We start from the raw sequence: 19,837 nt of genomic DNA, 5'->3' as shown, positions 1-19,837 counted from the left end.
AAAAAAAAAATTGTCCCGACACTTTATCTTCTGCATGTAAACGGCTGCCGTAGTTAAAAAAACTAGTGATGGGAAATATCGAATAGAAACTATCGAACTATTCGATAGTTGTCCACTATTCGAACTATTCGATAGTCATTTAAAAGATATTCGAATAGTAAAAATATTCGATAGATAATGCTAAAAATAAATTATTTGTTTGTATAAACATAATTCGAATAGTTATACGATAGTTTAAAATATTTGAAATTGCCAATCACTAATTTTTACTATTATTAATTGTATAATAATTTATTTATAAGTATTCGATAATTATCTTCTTATTATAATTAAGTATACTTAATAAAAAATTTTAGGTAGAACTAATCGAATATTTTTTAAAACCATTCGGTAGCCCATTCGAATAGTTTATGCTAAAAATAAACTATTCAGTTGTATAAAAACTATTCTAATGATTATTTGATAGTTTTAAAAAACTATTGAATACTATTCGATAGTTCAAAATATTCGAAAATGCCTATCACTAGTCTTTATCGGATACCTACAAATGTACACTTCTAATCATATTTATTCCGCTAGATCCGAGACAAAATCTTGACGAGTTGCGCTTGCAGTTATATTTTAACTAAAAACGATTTTGATAACATATTAAGTCGAAGAATATTTCTGAACTTAATTTAGTATCATAACGTAATGGTTTATTTATTGAAACATTACTTATAATCAAAATTATTACAAAATTTATAATGGTTTTTTAAATAAATATTACGGTCTATGATTATTATGATTCGATTATAGTTTTTAAATTTTGTCGTATTGTTTGAAATTAATCTAAACTTTGGTATTTGATTGAAATTTCTGAGTGGCTAATGTCCCATAGCATTCATTGAACATTTCCCTGTTTCATACATAGATTTTGAACAAAATATTTGTGAGTAAGAGGTAAGATATTGAGGGACTTGATCAGTGTTCGAAATCAAAAATGATAGCAGAATTTTTAGGTGCATAACTGTATACACAGCATACCGCAAATAAAGATCCTGTTCAGTAAATTTCTGTATATTAAAAGTACGCCTTCCTAAGAATCATTCCTATAATCAAATTCATGAAATTTCAAGAATTTATGGAACTCCCTGACAAAATTACATATTAGCAGAATGAAATACAACATAGCGGATATGAAATTGTGTGGAGACTGCAGTAATAAAAAATCGGAATTTTAACGCAGAAAAAACGTATAATCTGTTCCAGGTGAAGCTGTAATGAGGGGCTGGAATTTTAGTATATAGTAAATACCTATGTTAATATTATGTAAATGACTTTTTATATATCTGATGGACAAAAATAAAAATAATATTAATTTTAGGAATATATTTTTTTGCTCCATGATTTAATGCCAACTTTTGAAGCTCGTTGCCCCACTGTGCGTCGAATCGTTGAATCCGTGGATTGACTTGGAGTATATCTTCTCATTGTATGTAAAATTATTTTATAGTTCAATGTCATTACATTTGTATTTTGCGGACGTCCGATTGAATTTAAATATGAATTTATACATTTGAAAATCATATCATACAGAAAAAAATTTGTACAAATGAAAATCGAATTGTTTATCAGTATTGATTACTTCCAAAAAGAATGGCCGTTATCGATTTGAAATTGCCGTTAGATCGGTGTTGACTCTTCTCTTTTCTTTCTTTTGTCATTGACCGTGCTAGGGTGCACACATTTTTTGTTTATCGTCATTTTTTTCAATGATGGAATAGAGCCGCCAATGGCGAACGGCCAGGTCTTTTCGGCGAAGCGTTCAGACCATCGGATGGGTCTTTTCGGAGACCGGGAACCTTTTTTTTTTTATATTATATATATGTAATGAGCTATATTTTATTAATTATTTTATTTCATCGTAAATTAACTTAATTTTGTTTATGTGTGGAGAGCACGTGTTTCCCTTTTCTTCTAGCCAACGCTAAGGAGCGAGTGTCCAGACCGCTCCTGGGGTTCTTCATTAATTTCCGATTAATATTAACGGTTGTGTTCCAATACCGTCCGTGATGTTTGTAATATTATTTTATTTTTTTTGTTTAAATATTTTATTTTATTTGTATTGCCTTTATTTGTAGACATGGTTTTTGATGCATTCGCATTTTGTCCATGTTTAACTTAATTTTCTTTTTTTTTTAACAATTAAATTAAATTTCCTTATTAATTTCAACTGTAATATTTATTTTATTGCGCGAGTAACTTAATTACTCGCGTGTATTTATCCCTATTCCTTAATCTAGACACGGGCTACGGTATGTTTTACATATCAACCACAAACAACTTTAATTGTCATAATTCAGTTTAATAAACCACGAGGCATTATAGTAATTTATACATATAACGACATATTAACTTAAATTATACTTTTAATTAACTTAAAATTAAATTCCACCTATGGTCCGGTAATCATATCTGATAGGTGTGACACCTCCCCTAGGTGGTGGCAACCTTTGCTACTATAGCTAGTCGTTATGCAAGTGGCAAACCATGTTGTTGTTACAGGCCAAAATTAAAAGCCCACATTGCAATCTAGAGCTTTACATCACCGAATTTTCAAGGGTTTTTGTCAAGAAATGGGAGCTGAACATGAAGTTCTTCTTTACTACACAGAAATACGTTGGCTTTCCAGAGGACAAGTTATGAAACGTTTGTATGAACTTCGCGAAGAAATTTCTTACTTTTTAATAGAAAGGCAAAGCTCACTCTCCAAACATTTCGATAATATTGAATTCATTCATGGATTGGCTTATTTGTCATATATTTTTAGTCATTTGAATGAAGTTATTACATCGATTCAAGGACCATAAGTTACAATTATGAACGCAGACGAAAAAATAAGTTCATTTGTAAATAAAATTCCTCTATGAAAAAAAAGATTGCAGTCTGATAATTTAGCAAACTTTCCAACAATTGAACACGAACTTTCAAAAAACAATACTCTTTTGTCCAGCTCCATAAAAACACAAATTTATGAACATCTTGATAAACTTGAAAATTCATTTAACGATTATTTGAATTCTACATATTCAAAAGCAGACATATGGTTATGTAATCCTTTTGTTGTGGATTTAAATTCAATTGATGATTCAGACCTGGTAAAAGATGAATTAATTGATAAGATCGAGAGAAATGGTGCATCAAGATTTTCAAACCAAAAATGTAATTGAATTTTGGTGTTCATTGACGCAGCCTTATTCTCGAGCTGTGCAATTTTTGATTCACCACTACATATCTCTGTGAGTCTGGATTTTCTTCAATGGTCACATATAAAATAAAATCACGAAACCGATTGGATATCAAAGATAATATGCGTGTTGTCCTGTCCAATACAGTTCCAGATTTCAAGAAAATAATTCTATCAAAACAACAACAAACCTCACACTAAAGTCTAAACTCTAAAATTTTAATAAACTCAAAACCATAAAATCTCTATTATGTATCCACTATGTCAGTAACTATGTACGTATGTAACTTAAACTTTTTGTATTATCATTTAAAATTATTAAAATTAAAAACTAAATTGTTTTTTTTAAGGATAGGGGGGTGTTAGGGGCTTGTTTAATAATTGAGGATCTTGGTCAAAACCAAGAATCGGAAGCTACCCGACGTCTGCCCAAATATCGTCCCTATCTCCTTAAATGAGTTTTAATTGCCTGAAGGAGACACAGGCAATCGTGTANCTTGAAGGAGTTACAGGCAATCGTGTACCTTAGTTACAGAGGATAGATTATTAAATAAAATTAGACTATTGTTTTATGTCAACGACAAAGTAAAGTTATATTTTAGATGTTTAGTAAATATAAGTTATATGTAATGTATAATACGTCTGACCTGAATCCTAGTACAGTTGGTTAGTAGGGATATCCAAATGAGACGGAGTTGGTTGGCTATGATGACAATTGGCGATAGACGGGTCGTTGAATAAAACAAGTTAAGTTATAAATAATATAAATAAGATGAAAGTAATAATATTGAAAACTATGTCTATAACGGCCACTCAAACACAACTGCCCTTTGTTAGTTCGACGTCAGTAGCTCCGGACTACAGACGAGTAGAATTGTCACATCAGCATCTCCCTCTATGCTAATTAATATGTATTACGAATTAAATAAATAGAAATAAAACGTGTGTAATATAAGTGGTAAGAACATAGTAATAAATGTTCTTACAGGGGCCACCCTAAAGTAATACCTCACGGAAGTTCCAGAGCGGCCCATAATAATACAGGTCGTGAGAAAAATAAAGGATAGGGGGAGGGTCCGTGGTTATACATTTTACTTGAAAGGGGTCCATGACCCAAAAAAGGTTAAGAACCTAGCTGTTGACCATTAAATTTATTTATAATTAACAAATAATTTTTTTTTGGAAAGTAATACATCAAACTTTTTTTCAACATTTATACAAAAAACTAATATCTTCTGTATAATTTTTATAATTTTTTCGTACAAATTATTAAATATCAATTTTACACTATATTCATTCATTTATTACATTTATAAATCATAAAACTTGCAATCAGGATATAAATAAGAAAATAGGAGATTATGTAGCCTTTGGAATTATCCACCAATTTTTTAAAATTAAACACTATCTACAGATTTGCATCGAAGCGTTATTTATGATAGTGATTTTAATAACTGATAGATATCATCAATACTTGTACCAATTATGTCACGTCCACACAGTTCCGTGACCCCACTATGCTGGGTTTTTTTTTTCATATGTTAATACTCGTTTTCAACTTATTATTCATAATAAAAAAAATCACGTATTTATAAAAGTATATTTCATATTATGCCACGTCAACATTTGGCGTGACCCACTGGCCTATGGTTTTTTATTTTAAAATCTACATTAAGAATAGTGGTCAGGAAATTCTTTTAAATTAAAAAAAAATCATTTCAAATAATAATTAAAAAATGTATTATTTATTGCAAGCGGGCTTTTTAGATTAATAATTCGGCCTGTAACAACAACGTGGTTTGCCACTTGCATAACGACTAGCTAGAGTAGCAAGGGTCGCCACCACCTAGGCGAGGTGTCACACCTATCAGATATGATTACCGGACCATAGGTGGAATTTAATTTTAAGTTAATTAAAAGTATAATCTAAGTTAATATGTCGTTATATGTATAAATTACTATAATGCCTCGTNTTAATATGTATGTATTTCCATTTATGAAAGCAAAGTTGACATCCTTGAATGATATAACTTATAAAAGGAATAATCCTTAAAACTAGTTAAAAATTCATAAATTAAGAAATTATGTAACTAAAAAAAATTCAAATATTTATAATCAACATTATTTTTATTTTAAAAGTAAATAAGTTGTTTATGATAAACGATTCACATTGTATATATTTCTAAAGCATTCTCATAAGAAGTTGTAAAGCAATATCAACAGTTCTCCATTAATCAGCTACATCTTCAACTATAAAAAAATGTGTTCCTTCATCATATAAATAAATACATTTTTCTTCATGTATTTTAGAAAAATTTTCTTTATGAAATTCTATTGGTAAGTATAACCATTTCTCCATTGCTTTTACATATATATAAATGCATGTTTCAATAACAAAACTTGTAACTAACATTTTGACTGTATCTACGTAAAATAAAAATAATATATATTATTTTTATTATTATAATTGGGGAAATTCATTGGTTTTAGTGAATTTACAAAATTGTAGACTTTTTGTACATAATAGTGGACTTGGGCATGATTATTACTAGCTACAAAAGTATGTTTTAGCAAGACTTTCTTAAGTAAGTCAACTTAAATTCTATATTAATGTTTAAAAAATTATCAGGCTTCTTTTAAGTACTATGCATCAATTTAAAATCAAATTTTTGCTGACATTAAAATTATATCGGGATTCTAATTATAAAATTAGTTCTTGTACCCCATCGACTCGGGATTGATTCTCATGTACCCTCTAAATTTATTGCACCATTTCTATGAACTCTTTTTAAAAAAAATTTCCTTCTTTTTCCCCACCTTAATCCCAACTACTTGGGTCGGCCACCTTTATCCTAAACTTCCACTTAACACAATCACCTACATCATCTACGCTCACATCAGCTGTCCTCATATCGTATTTAATAGTATTCCTCCATTTTTTTTTTTTTTTGGTCTTCCTCTGCCTTATTTTCTTTCAATATTTTTTCTATAACTGTTCTTACAGCTTCCGATACTTTTCTCCTCATAAAATGACCAAACCATCGAAGTCTATTTTCTCTCATCTTATCCACGATTGACGCTACATCTATACTTCCTTTTATATGCTCGTTCCTTATTCTATCTTCTCTAGTCACTCAACTCATCCATCTAAGCATTCTCATCTCTGTTACACTCATTCTCTGCTCTACTATCTTATCAACCGCCCAACTCTTTGAACCATACACCATAGCTGATTTCACTGCAGTCTTGTAGAATTTACCTTTCAGTCTCATTGGAATTATTTTATCGCATTATTAAAACCCGTGTCTTACATCCTCGTCAATACCACCGCTCTTTGGAACAACTGATCCTATATACTTAAAACTTTCCAACTCTCCAATCACGTCCTCGCCTATTGTCACTGATTTCTGTTTTTAATTACTGTTAGTATTTTTATTGATCAGTTCACAGAAATGTTGCAACAAGTTTTGAGGCTATGTGCGAATCAATCGCTAGAGGACAACCTACATGGACTAATGACTTACAAGTAATCTGTCAGCATTTATATTTTTCTAAAAAGTCAACACAGAAGTTAGCTACTTAAGAAATTCTTGTTATTATATACTCTTATAAAACTGAGAAACGGTAATATCCAAGTATATTAAAGATATTACGTAAGCATAGTTAAAACGTTGTATGTTTGATTATATCTAAAAAATAGCGACAGAAAAAATATTTAATTTTCTATTAAATAAATATTTTCTTTTTCAATATTAAAAGAAAATAAAAGAATACCAGGATTGTTAGTATTCGTTCTGAAATATTCATGTACGCTGAATTCATCTCCTAGGAGTTTAANTACCCGTTCTGAAATATTCATTTACGTAGCATTCATCTCCTAGGAGTTTAACAATATAATTGGTGCTAATTATAGTCTGTAACATAAATTTAAAAATTAATGAAAATAAGTACACATTGTGATTTTCACCGGCTTCTGGCCGTAAGGCTTTCACTAATGAAGGTACATAAACCAAACAAAGTTGGATCTACACTAGCCAAGGTTCTACCAAACCGAAGCATGGTGGAATTTCAAATGTAAATGACACATCTATTGTTCAATTTACTAAGTTTTTACCTTAACTTTAAAGGAAAAGAAGTTAAAAGACTGGTAAACTAGTATTATGGGCGGTGATGTTCTATTTTATACAAATTAACTGATTACAAATTTAAATTTAAATCAAATGATTATACCCGATTATAACCGATGTACAATAAAATAATGTCATTTACAAATTATAAATGTTCAAATAAATTAAAGATTACAGATTTTGTTATATAACATATTTCAAGTCATGTTCAAAACTATTACAAATTATTAACATAATAAAATAAAATAAGAAAAAAATAGGTGTGAGTAAGAAAAAATACCTTCTGGCACTGCCGCATTTGCTATTTATGATTGGATCAAAGGTTAGGAGAGTATTTAGTAGTATTTACTATAATAAAATGGTTATCTTTACAATTACCCTCAAAAGAGCAACTTGACATCGGTCAATATAGATGTAGGCCTTTTATACCGAGCTTTGAGGCTGCTAAGCACATCTACATTGGTCAATACATGCGTGGTTTTTTGACAATCGACATGACAAAATATTTAATATACGAATGTACAAAAAATAATATTTTACAGTAAACAATTTACAATATATTATTGTCATTAAACTTCATGTTCAAAGAAAAATTATGGCAGTTTTAAGTAAAAAAAACCCAGCACAGGGCGGTCGCGGCACAGTGGTGACGTGGCATAGATGGANGTGGTCGCGGTACAGTGGTGACGTGGCATAGATGGATCAAGTATAATGATATCTGACAGGGATTAAAATCACTATAAAAAAAAAACGCTTCGATGCAAATCTTTAGATAGTGTTTAATTTTAAAAAATTGGTGGATTATTCCAAAAGCTTCATAAACTGCTAGTTCCTTATTAATATCCTGATTAAGATAAAGTATGTCGAATGAAAAAGGGATNCCCCGTAAATGGGGGAAACCTCCAAAAAAATTACAAATTTAAAAATCGCTAATTTTCGAAATTTTTTCAATTTTTTTTACTAAAAACTGCCGTAACTTTTTTAAAAATAAACATATCAATATAATTCTTTTTTTTATAGATGCATGATATCATTACCTATCATTTGGTATATTTTTATATAAATCTGACTTTTTACCTGCCCACAGGGGGGGATTTAAAACGACAACTCTTTCAAAAAAAATTATTTTTTTCAACTTGATTTTTGAAAATGTTCCGGAAGGTCTGACACTTTTAAATTCATCTTAAATTAAAGCTAATGTCATATACTTTAATATAAAAAAAAAAAAAAATTGGACTTTATTTTATCTTCATAGTGAAAACAGACATTAAACTTAATAAAAAAAATACGATTTTTGTAAAAAAATTCTTTTTTATATTTTTAACTTTATAATGCTATAACTTCTCGAAAGATGTATGGATCAATATAATTCTTTTTTTTTATAAAGATGCTCGATGTCTTTACCTATCATTTGGTATATATTTTTTTTCATATCTGACCCTTTACCTGTACACAGGGGGGGATTTAAAATGACAACTTTTTCACATAAAATTTACTTTTTCAACTTAAATTTTGAAAATGTTCCGGAAGGTGTGACACTTTTATATATATCTTAAATTAAAGCTAATGTAATTTACTTTATTATGAAAAAAAAAAATTTCAGACTTTATTTTATCTTCACGGTGAAAATGGCTACCGAATGCTATTATTGTGTGAAAATTCTCGATTTTATTTTTNCAAATGCTATTATTGTGTGAAAATTCTCAATTTTATTTTTTACATTTTTAACATTATAATGCTATAACTTATTGAAAAGTGTATTCTCGACATTATTTTTTTAATGAGAAATAATATTTTTTAATTATCCCTTTTTCATTCGACATACTTTATCTTAATCAGGATATTAATAAGGAACTAGCAGTTTATGAAGCTTTTGGAATAATCCACCAATTTTTTAAAATTAAACACTATCTAAAGATTTGCATCGAAGCGTTTTTTTTTTATAGTGATTTTAATCACTGTCAGATATCATTATACTTGATCCATCTATGCCACGTCACCACTGTGCCGCGACCGCCCTGTGCTGGGTTTTTTTTATTAAGTTTGATTTCTGTTTTCACCATGAAGATAAAATAAAGTCCGAAATTTTTTTTTACCATAATAAAATACATTACATAAGCTTTAATTTAAGATATATATAAAAGTGTCAGACATTCCGGAACACTTTCAAAAGTTTAGTTAAAAAAGTTCTACTTTCTATATGCATTTTTATGTTTTGAATCCCCCCTGTATTTAGGGNCTACTTTCTATATGTATTTTTTAGATTTAAACCTGTCGTAACACAGTAAAAAGTAAAAGGGAAAATGGGTAACTATGTGTAAGTGAAGATGAATATCAGGAGGTGGTGCCTGCTGTCTAGGTATTCAAGTGCGTGTTGTCGTACAAATAAATGAATATTTTATGAGAACAAAATAATTTAACTTAACTAATTTAGTTTACATTTTTTTTTTTTTTTTATATATATTTTTTGATCCGCCTACTTTCCTACATTTGGTGTATGATTTGGTTGTGGAACGATATTGTTCTTTTTGCTTTTCTTTTGTAGTCCTTGATGTTTTGATTAATGATCAGGCTGTATAGATTGTTTTTAATCTTGCTTTGTTTTCAGGGGGGATTTGCTTGGAATAAAGCTTGTTGGGTAGTAGGAAGTTTTTGCAGGGCTTGAAGTTTTATTATGTTACTTCTGATTTCGGTTCAATAATATTGTTTAATGACTTCTGACCAATCATATTTGACGTAACTTTGTAAATATAATCGTCGGGCTTTTTATTTCTTCCGCTTGAATCAGTTGTGTGAATGCTATCGCTGTTATGCCCATGCACAATAGTCTCAACGCTGTGGTTTTTATCATCATTGTCTCTATTGTAGTACGGTTTTAGTCGTCTAATGTGTATGGTATCCTTCACGACATTTTTATTTAGGATTAGTTCTACTTCATAATTTACGTCATTTATTTTATTAATTATTTTAAATGGACCACGATATTGGTGGCCTAATTTTGCACATTGGTTTTTTATTATAAAAGGAAATTTGACTAAGACTAATTGACCTGGTTTGTATTCTAAGTGTTTGTGTGATAAATCATAGTTGATTTTCTGCGTTTTTTGAGCTTTTGCTATTATGTCTGGTAGTTTCATTCTAACATTATGTAAGTCTTCCAGCGCTTTCTTTAGGTCATGTGATAGAGGCTGAGGGATTATTTTGTTGTCTATAGGCTGTGCAGCATGAAATCCATGCATTAGATAGAATGGCGAAAATCCAGTTGTAGACTGCGGTGTAGTGTTGTAGCTAAAAGTGACAGCTGGTAAATAGTGTGACCATCTATTCTGATTGTTGTCTTGCATATAATGTCGTAAAGCTGTACATAGCGTCTCATTTGTTCGTTCTACAAATCCTTGAGATTGAGGCGAGTAGGCTGAGCTGAACTTCTGTTTGATGCCTAAGTTGTCACAAACTTGTGCCAGTTCCTTATTTTTAAAGTGAGTTCCCCGGTCACTTGTTATAGATCGAGGGCAGCCCCATTTGAAAATTAATTCGAAAAGGAATTTTATGACAGACTCGCCGTCTGCAGAGCGAACTGCTTTGGTGAAAATATACTTGGTCGTGTTGCAAGCTGCTACTATTACGTGTTTCTTTCCATTACTATTGCATAGTGGCCCGAGAAAGTCAATAGTTACTCTAGATAACGGAGTTCCATCTATGACTGGGATAGGCTGTAATAATCCTGTAGGTTTCCCTGTGGCTCTCTTGTTGATTTGACATGAATGGCATGATTTGATATAGGCTGCCGTGTCTTTCGAAAGAGAAGGCCAATAATATTTTTGCTGTAGCTTATGTATAGTCCGTGATATACCTGCGTGTCCTGACGTTGGACTTTCGTGGTATGCTTTTAATATTCTAGTAGTAACTTCTTTGGGTACTACCAGTAAGTTATAGTTGCCTATATTTTGATTATATGATTTAAAGTATAATACGTTACATATTATGGTGAATTTCCGTGATAGTCTATTTGTTTTCTTATCTGATTCTTTGCCTTCTAAAGCGTTTCGAATTGATAAGCAAAAAGGGTCTTTTTGTTGCTTTTCTGCAATAGAAAATTCTTTCTCTTCTGTGGCTGATAACTCTTGAATGTTGCCAATACATTGAACTTGAACATTCGGTTCGTGACCACTCTCATATCCGAATATTGCTGAGTCTATTATGTGTTCTAAAGAGTATCTGGATAGTGCATCCGCCACTACATTATCTCGCCCTCTAGTAAATACTATTTTGAAGTCGTAATCCCAAAGTTTGATAATTAAGCGAGATATGCGGGCTGACGGATTTTTTAAGCTGCGGTAATATTTTAAGCTAATGTTATCACTATATACCGTAAAATGTCTGGCGTAAAGGTACTCTCTGAAGAATTCGATAGCAAAGGTCAGACCTTGAAGTTCTAACGTAGTAGAGCTGTAGGTTTTTTCTGATTCTAACAGCTTCCGAGAGGCATAACCTATGATTCTTGAAATGTTGTTTTCGTCTGTCTGTTCTAGCACTCCACCTAGCCCTCGAATACTTGCGTCAACGGTCAAGCTCGTTGGTCTATCATCGTTAAAGTGTGCTAGAATAGGTTTTGATGTTAATAAGGTTTTCAGTTGTCCAAACGCTTCAGTATGTTCTTGTTGCCAGTTAATTTTCTCGTATTTTTTTGTTTTTGTTAACTCTGTAAGGCAATTAGCGATCTGTGCGAACGATTTTATATGTCTACGGTAAAATGAACAAAGTCCTAAAAAGCTTCTAACGTCTTTAACCGTTTTGGGGCGGGGAAAGTCCGTTATGGCTNATCATCTTTAACCGTTTTGGGGCGGGGAAAGTCCGTTATGGCTCTTATGTTGCGGTCCAACGGTGTTATGCCGTCGCGTGTTATCCGAAAGCCTAATAGGTCTATTTTATCAGAGAATAAAATACATTTATTTGTTTTTATTTTGAGTCCGATTTTGTCAAGAATTTTNACTTGTTTTTATTTTGAGTCCAATTTTGTCAAGAATTTTAAATACTTTTTCGAGATTTTCCAAGGCTTCTGGAAAACTCTTTCCGAAGCATGCTAGGTCATCTATATAGATCACAAGTGATTTATATAACAGTTCTGAGAAAGCATTGTTGACTATTCTGCTGAATATTGCTGATGAGTTGCGAAAACCCATTGGTNTAAATATTGCTGATGAGTTTCGAAAACCCATTGGTAATCGGCAAAACGTCATTAAGCCACACGCACTGGTGAATGAAAGTAAATGTTGACATTCTTCTTTAATGGGAATTTGAAAAAAACTATTATTAAGATCTAGACTTGAGAAGAATTGTGAGTTTTCTAGTGCTCTGAACAAATCTTGAGATCGTGGAAGTGGATAGTTGTCAGGTTCAACTCTTTCGTTTAAGTCCTTGTAGTCTATTACTAGACGATGTTGATCTTTTTCTTTCTTTTTGACGAGAAAAGCGTTTGCTGCATATTTTGACATGGCGTGTTTAATTATTCCTACGTCAAGTAATTTATCTAGTTCTTTTTTCAAAATGTCTCTTTGAGCAGGGGATACTCTATGTGGAGCATTAAATTTTGGTTCTTTTACGTTTTCCTTTAGTTTTATTTCACATGGCAGTACTTTTGCTGGCTCTAATCTAGATGCGTCCGTAGAAAATACGTGTAAGTATTTTTTCACTAGGTCAACTACTTTAGCGTGTTGTTCTTGGGATAAATGTGATGATATCTTAATAGGCGTGTTGTCATTGTCGGTTAATTGCTCTTTAATTGTTTCGTTATGCATAGCTGTGTGAACAGTTGACAATGATGTTGCTTTGTCCTGTATCATCGTTTCTGTATTTGGGTGGCCGTGGCTCGTGGCGTTAGCTACTCCGATTTCATTGATAATTGCATTATCGTTTTTTATGCACTGTTTACTATGCTCCACGTGGAGCTGTACTGACTGAATAATTTTTTTTAATGGTAGAAATTCGTTTATCTCTACTATATGCTGCGGTATGTACTTTGATGTTTTTGTAGTCGGCTTGCCGGGCCGCCAATGAGTACCATTATTTACATGATATAGTACCGCAAAATTTCGATCACCCGTTCCGTACATTACTCCGTATTTATGTTTTTCAGAATAAATGTACGTGTCCATTGAATAGTGATTTAATATGCTGGCAATTTCTTCATCTGAAAACCAATAGCCTGGGACGTCTTTTATTTTTAATAACACCAATAAATCACAAAGTGTGATTTTCTTTTGTTTAGATGAGCTAATTGCATTGCAAATTGCATGCAATGCGCAATTGTTGTCTTCCGCAACATTTTCGCCCATTTGATATTTTTCGAAGACCTCCCGTAGTTTTGCTAAACGTGTGTTGCCAGCAAATTTATTCTGTGCGGCTATTTGTGTTGTGAGTGTAGAAATAACGTTCTTACTGTTTACGTTATTTATATTGTATTTTTTTATTGCTGCTTGGTCGGCGTTGTATATTTTCGTAGTTATAATATTTTTTATAATCATCAAATTTGAATTAAAGTTAATATAAGCATTATTATCGAATAGAAATCTGTTACCCAATATAAGCGAACTTATTAAGTTATTTACAACATAGACGTCTACATCAAACTGCTCGTTCTCAATGACGATTTGAATAATAGTTCTTCCTATTAAATCCAAAGGCTTGTTATCTGCTCCGGTTATTAGCATATTTTCAACCTTTTTTATGTTGTATTCTTTAGCTAATTCCGCGTTTAATATATTTAGATTTGCCCCGGTATCTATAGTGACTGTTATTTCTGCTTGGTTTAATGTGGCTATGATGTACAATGCTTTTGCGCTAGAATATTGACTTGTCGATTGTACGTACTCAATTTTATTGCTTCTATTAACTTTATTTATAATATTTTTTGATTGATGAGATTCTATTTTTGATTTTGCTAAGGTTAAAGGTGAACGTATGTCCTTAGCGTGAGCGTTTAACCTAAAAGCTAGTTTTTTGAGTTGCAATTTTTTGCTGTGTGATTTTGGCTCTGGCATAATTGACACTTTGTGTCATCTGCTTCCTTTTTTCTGGATCTGCAGACACTTGTTTCGTGGCCGTATTTTTCACAAATTTGGCATTGAACTATTAATTTTTTGTTACAGAAACAATTCTCAGTAATGTGGTTAGTCCTGTGGCAAATATCACATTTTCTGTTTTTTCCGGACGTGTTACCATTAAATTTCTTTACTGTATTAGTCCGTGATTTTTGAAAATCTAAAAGCTCTTTGACTTGCCTTTTTAATTGCTCTAGCTCATTTTCTTGTTTTTTATTTGACATGTGTTGGATTTGCTCCTTAAGAATGTCTGTTCTAATTTCTGAACTAGACCTCTTTTATCGCCTTCTATGAGAAATTCTGTAGTCTCCCATTTTCTTATGTTCTTTTTTAGACTGTCCAAGGTGTCATTTTCCAACATCGAAACCATTCTTAAAATGTCGGGNCAGCATCGATACCATTCTTAAAATGTCGGGGCGTAATCCCTTCATAATAAGATGTACTTTTTCTTTTTGTGACATGTCTTTATTTATACGTAAGCATAAAGCTTCAGCTTCATTTAAATAAGAGCTTACGGATTCGTCCGGTTGTTGATGGCGTTTTTGTAATATCATTCTTATCATGTCTGTTTGAGCTGTTGGCTCAAATTCTAACCTTATTTTATACTCTAGATCTTCCCACTTGATTTGGCCGACGGTGTTTTCTTCTAGATTTTCATAGAAGTGTAANGATGTTTTCTTCTAGATTTCTTCTAGAAAGCCGTACCTTCCAAGAAAGCTGGTAAAAACTGAACTTTTTCTTCGTCGTTCCATTCATTTATGATGCTGGCCCTCTTGTATCGCTTAAGAAACAGGTCTACACTTTCGTGAACTTCTCCTCTAAACTGACCTGGCTTAAAGAATGGCTTTCTACGGTTCTTGATGTCATTATTAGCCATGTATTCTTCCTTGGCCATCAAGTGTAGATAAGTTGGCTTAATAATAATTTTTTCTTATACTATAACAACAACCCTAACGTAATATATACGTTACCTTTGTTGGGCGCCACTCTGTCGTGGTACAGTAAAAAGTAAAAGGGAAAATGGGTAACTATGTGTAAGTGAAGATGAATATCAGGAGGTGGTGCCTGCTGTCTAGGTATTCACGTGCGTGTTGTCGTACAGCAGTCACCGTGCTCGGCTGACACTCCGGGTTAGCTGTGGGTGTCGAAAGGCTGTTGTTATAGGAAGGGAGAATAAGAGTAACACCTAGGTATGAGGTGCAGACGAAGTGCAAGACACAAATACTCTGAAATGTCGAAGAAAAGAGTATATAGGTTAGAAAAGGAATAAACAAAGACTTTACTTTAAACAGTAAGCCGGACAGCGACAACCGAGTACTGAGACTGATGAATGACACAAGGCACTGGAGTCGACTGACGACGATGGTCAGGTCTATTGGGTTTTTATAATAATTACACTTATTGCCGATTTGGCAATAAATATTATTTGTTAATTCATCAGTCTCAGGCAGCGGATGTGCTGTCTGTATTTTATTAAAATAATTCTCACGATTATGAAAACGTGACACCATCACAAACCCCTCTCGTATATAGGGAAATGGTCCGATTTAAGAAAACAGTATGTCGAATGAAAGATATAAATACTACTTCTCATGAAAAAATTGTATTGATCCATACATTTTTCAAACAGTTATAGCATAATAAAATTAAAAATGTAAAATACAAAATCGAAAATTTTCACACAAAAATAGCATTCGATAGCCATTTTCACCCTGAAGATAAAATAAAGTCTGAAATTTTTTTTTGCATGATAAAGTATATAACATTAGCTTTAATTTAAGATATATATAAAAGTGTTACACCTTCCGGAACATTTTCAAAAATCAAGTTGAAAAAAATAATTTTTTGTGGAAAAGTTGTAATTTTAAATCCCCCCCTGTGGGCAAGTAAAGGGTCACATATACAAAAAAAAATGAAAGGTAATAATATTATGCATCTATAAAAAAATAAATTATATTGATCCATACATTTTTCAAAAAGTTATAGCATTATAAAGTTAAAAATATAAAAAAGAATTATATTGATTTGGTTATTTTTAAAAAAGTTATAGCAATTTTAAGTAAAAAAAATTGAAAAAACCCAACCCAGCACAGGGGGTTCGCGACACAGTGGCATAGATGGATCAAGTATTATGATATCTGACAGTGATTAAAATCACTATCATAAAAAACACTTCGGCGCAAATCTTTAGATAGTGTTTAATTTTAAAAATTATATTCATATGTTTATTTTTGAAAAAGTTACGGCACTTTTAAGTAAAAAAAATTGAAACTATTTCGAAAATTAGGGATTTTTTATTTGTAATTTTTTTGGAGGATTCCCCCATTTACGGGGAACGAGGGAATTTTTTTCAATTTTTAAGGGTAATGTCTTCGACTAGATACGATTTGTGATCTTTTGACGTATCATTGAAAGAAATCGGTTCGGTGAGAGCTGAGATAAAGTGGTAACTGACACAAAAAAAAAAAAAACAAAAACACATCTTAGTAAAACCAATACCTTTTCAGCTTCGCATCAAAGCTAAAATTTCGGAAATTAGCGATTTTTAAATTAGTAATTTTTTTGGAGATTTCCCCCATTTACGGAAAACGAGGGAAATTTTGTACGTAGAAAATAGGTCGTTTTTTTTTTTTAGCTTCGATGCGAAGATGAGAAGTTATTAATTTTACTATGTGTTTTTTTATTTTTTTTTTTGTGTCTGTTACCACTTTTTCTCAGCTCTCACCGAATCGATTTCTTTCAATGATAAAACTGGGAACCCGTACAGGAGGACCGAGTGTACGACGCTGACTAAAAGCCGTGGAGGAGTGAACTTGTACNGTTGACTAAAAGCCGTGAAAGAGTGAACTTGTACCTGCCCGTGAACAAGACCAATTCGGTCTTGGTTTAAAATAGTAGGTGCTTCTATAAAAATTGCCCACGAACATAGATTTTCCATTTAGTAGAGAGATGGCCATATACTCTATTATGAAAAACAAAATTGTTCTCCGAAAATGGGGGAAATATCCAAAAAAATTACAAATTTAAAAATCGCTAATTTTCGAAATGTTTTCACTTTTTTTTTNTATGTTAAAATTCTCGATTTTATATTTTCATTGTTAACTTTATAATACTTTTTGAAAAAATTATGTATCGTAACATTCTTTTTTATGAGAAATAATATTTATATTCTTCTTTTATGCGATATATTTTTTTTAAATCGGACCATTACCTTTTTTACAGAAGGGGTTCAAAACTTAAAAATGCATATAAAAAGTAAAACTTTTTCAACTTAATTTTTAAAAAGTTCCAGGAATACTAACACTTTTATATATATTTTAAATTGAAGCTTATGTAATTATAATTTATCATGGAAAAAAAAATTCAGACTTTATTTTGATTTATGGTGAAAATAAATATCAAAGTTAATAAAAAAAAAAATTTTGTAAAAAAATTCTGTTTTATATTTTTAATTTTATAATGCTATAACTTTTTGAAAATATATGGATCAATACAATATTTTTATGATAAATACTATTTATATACCTCATTCATTANCAAAAGACTTTATTTTGTCTTCACCATACCGTTTGCTATTTTGTGTTAAAATTCTCGATTTTATATTTTCATTGTTAACTTTATAATACTTTTTGAAAAATTTATGTATCATAACATTCTTTTTTATGAGAAATAATATTTATATTCTTTTTTTATGCGATATATTTTCTTTAAATCGGACCATTACCCTTACACAAATCGTATCTAGTTGAAGACATTACCCTTAAAAATTAAAAAATTTTCCCTCGTTCTCCGAAAATGGGGGAAATATCCAAAAAAATTACAAATTTAAAAATCGCTAATTTTCGAAATGTTTTCACTTTTTTTTTCATTTGACATACTTTTTATTAAAATTGGACAGTTTCCCCTTATAAAGAGGGCGTTCAAAACTTGAAATATTGTAAAAAACATAGATCTTTTTCAACTGAACTTTTGAAAATGTTCCGGAAATACTGCGTCCTTTAAACATATATCAAATCAAAGGTTATGTTATATACTATCAAATGAAAAAAAAAAATTTGTCCCGACATCTTATCTTCTATGTGCAAATGGCTGTCGAAAATTAAAAAAAAAATGTAATGTTTGCGATAAAAATTACATTTTATCGGGATGTTTTTTGTACTTAAAACTGCCATAACTTTTTCAAAAATGAACAAATAAAAATAATATTTTTTTGTATTGAAACCTTAGATATTTCCCTTTCATTTGATATAATTTTTTTTGAAAATCTATCACTTATTCTGCTCACTGGGGGGATTTAAAATAGTAACTTTTTTACAAAAAATAACTTTTTCAACTTAATTTTTGAAAATGTTCCGGAAATACTGCGTCCTTTAAACATATATCAAATTAAAGCTTATTTTTAAAATAAAAAAAAAAAAATTTGTCCCGACGACCTATCTTTTATGCTAATAAATAAATATGTATAAAAATATATGTTTTAATAAATAATAGTAACTTTTTTACAAAAAATAACTTTTTCAACTTAATTTTTGAAAATGTTCCGGAAATAATGCGTCCTTTAAACATATATCAAATTAATGCTTATTTTATGTACTATAAAATAAAAAAAAAAAATTTGTCCCGACGACCTATCTTTTATGCTAATAAATAAATATGTATAAAAATATATGTTTTAATAAATAATCAACTTTTCCTGTTTGGAACAATAATAACAAATAACACAAAATATGATTAAAAAACTATAACTGTATAAAAATAAACTACAAAGGTTCAGCACTAATAAATATTCTTTTAAGACATAACAATAAAGATTAAATTACAGGAACAACAATGGACAACTAGGCACTAATAATAAATTGTACTAGAGAAGAAAGCAATGACTAAATCATTCAAATATTTATGTGTAAATAGGAAATTTGGTGAAATAGTAACTGTGAGTCACAATAATTAGCAATATAAAGGGGATGTTGCCTATTTATAGCCAACAGTAAACAAAACAAAACATAATAGTTAAAGTATCAACTTAGTGCACAAGATAAATANAAGGGGATGTTGCCTATTTATAGCCAACAGTAAACAAAACAAAACATAAAAGTTAAAGTATCAACTTAGTGCACAAGATAAATAATTAAGTGCCGACTTGGTGAACACTTCATAGTGAATTTTATGTGCCAACTTAACTCATAACAAATAATAAATNAACTTAGTTCATAACAAATAATAAATAATACATAATAAATCACAATTACAGGGCTTCTCAATAATTATAATTATAATTATAAACGTATTTGAACTTAAAAAAAAAAAACTTAACAAAAATTATCACACGGGTCGAATACAAACTGATCACATATGAAACTTTAGTATAAGCTTATTGCCTT

General features: G+C 30.7%; 1 protein-coding gene across 3 annotated transcripts in view; it reads right to left on the bottom strand.

Annotated features, from left to right (window-relative positions):
* LOC126904264 (uncharacterized) overlaps window positions 1-19,837 on the bottom strand; it is a 77,127-nt gene that overhangs the window by 6,449 nt on the left and 50,841 nt on the right. Inside the window, exons 6-8 of one of the 3 annotated variants that reach the window (XM_050683150.1) lie at window positions 7,119-7,143; window positions 7,004-7,066; window positions 5,338-5,653 (exon numbers count right to left, since the gene is read on the bottom strand). The exons of 1 other annotated variant lie outside the window; for it this stretch is intronic. In XM_050683150.1, coding sequence (XP_050539107.1) covers window positions 5,460-5,653; window positions 7,004-7,066; window positions 7,119-7,143 — 282 coding nt within the window. In that variant the 3' untranslated portion in view covers window positions 5,338-5,459. One more of the 3 variants, XM_050683151.1, reaches the window with a different exon arrangement.

This window comes from Daktulosphaira vitifoliae, unplaced genomic scaffold, assembly GCF_025091365.1.
Source record: "Daktulosphaira vitifoliae isolate Bord-2020 unplaced genomic scaffold, ASM2509136v1 Scaffold_4, whole genome shotgun sequence".
NCBI lineage: Eukaryota > Metazoa > Arthropoda > Insecta > Hemiptera > Phylloxeridae > Daktulosphaira > Daktulosphaira vitifoliae.
This window is presented reverse-complemented; position numbering and strand designations above follow the sequence as displayed.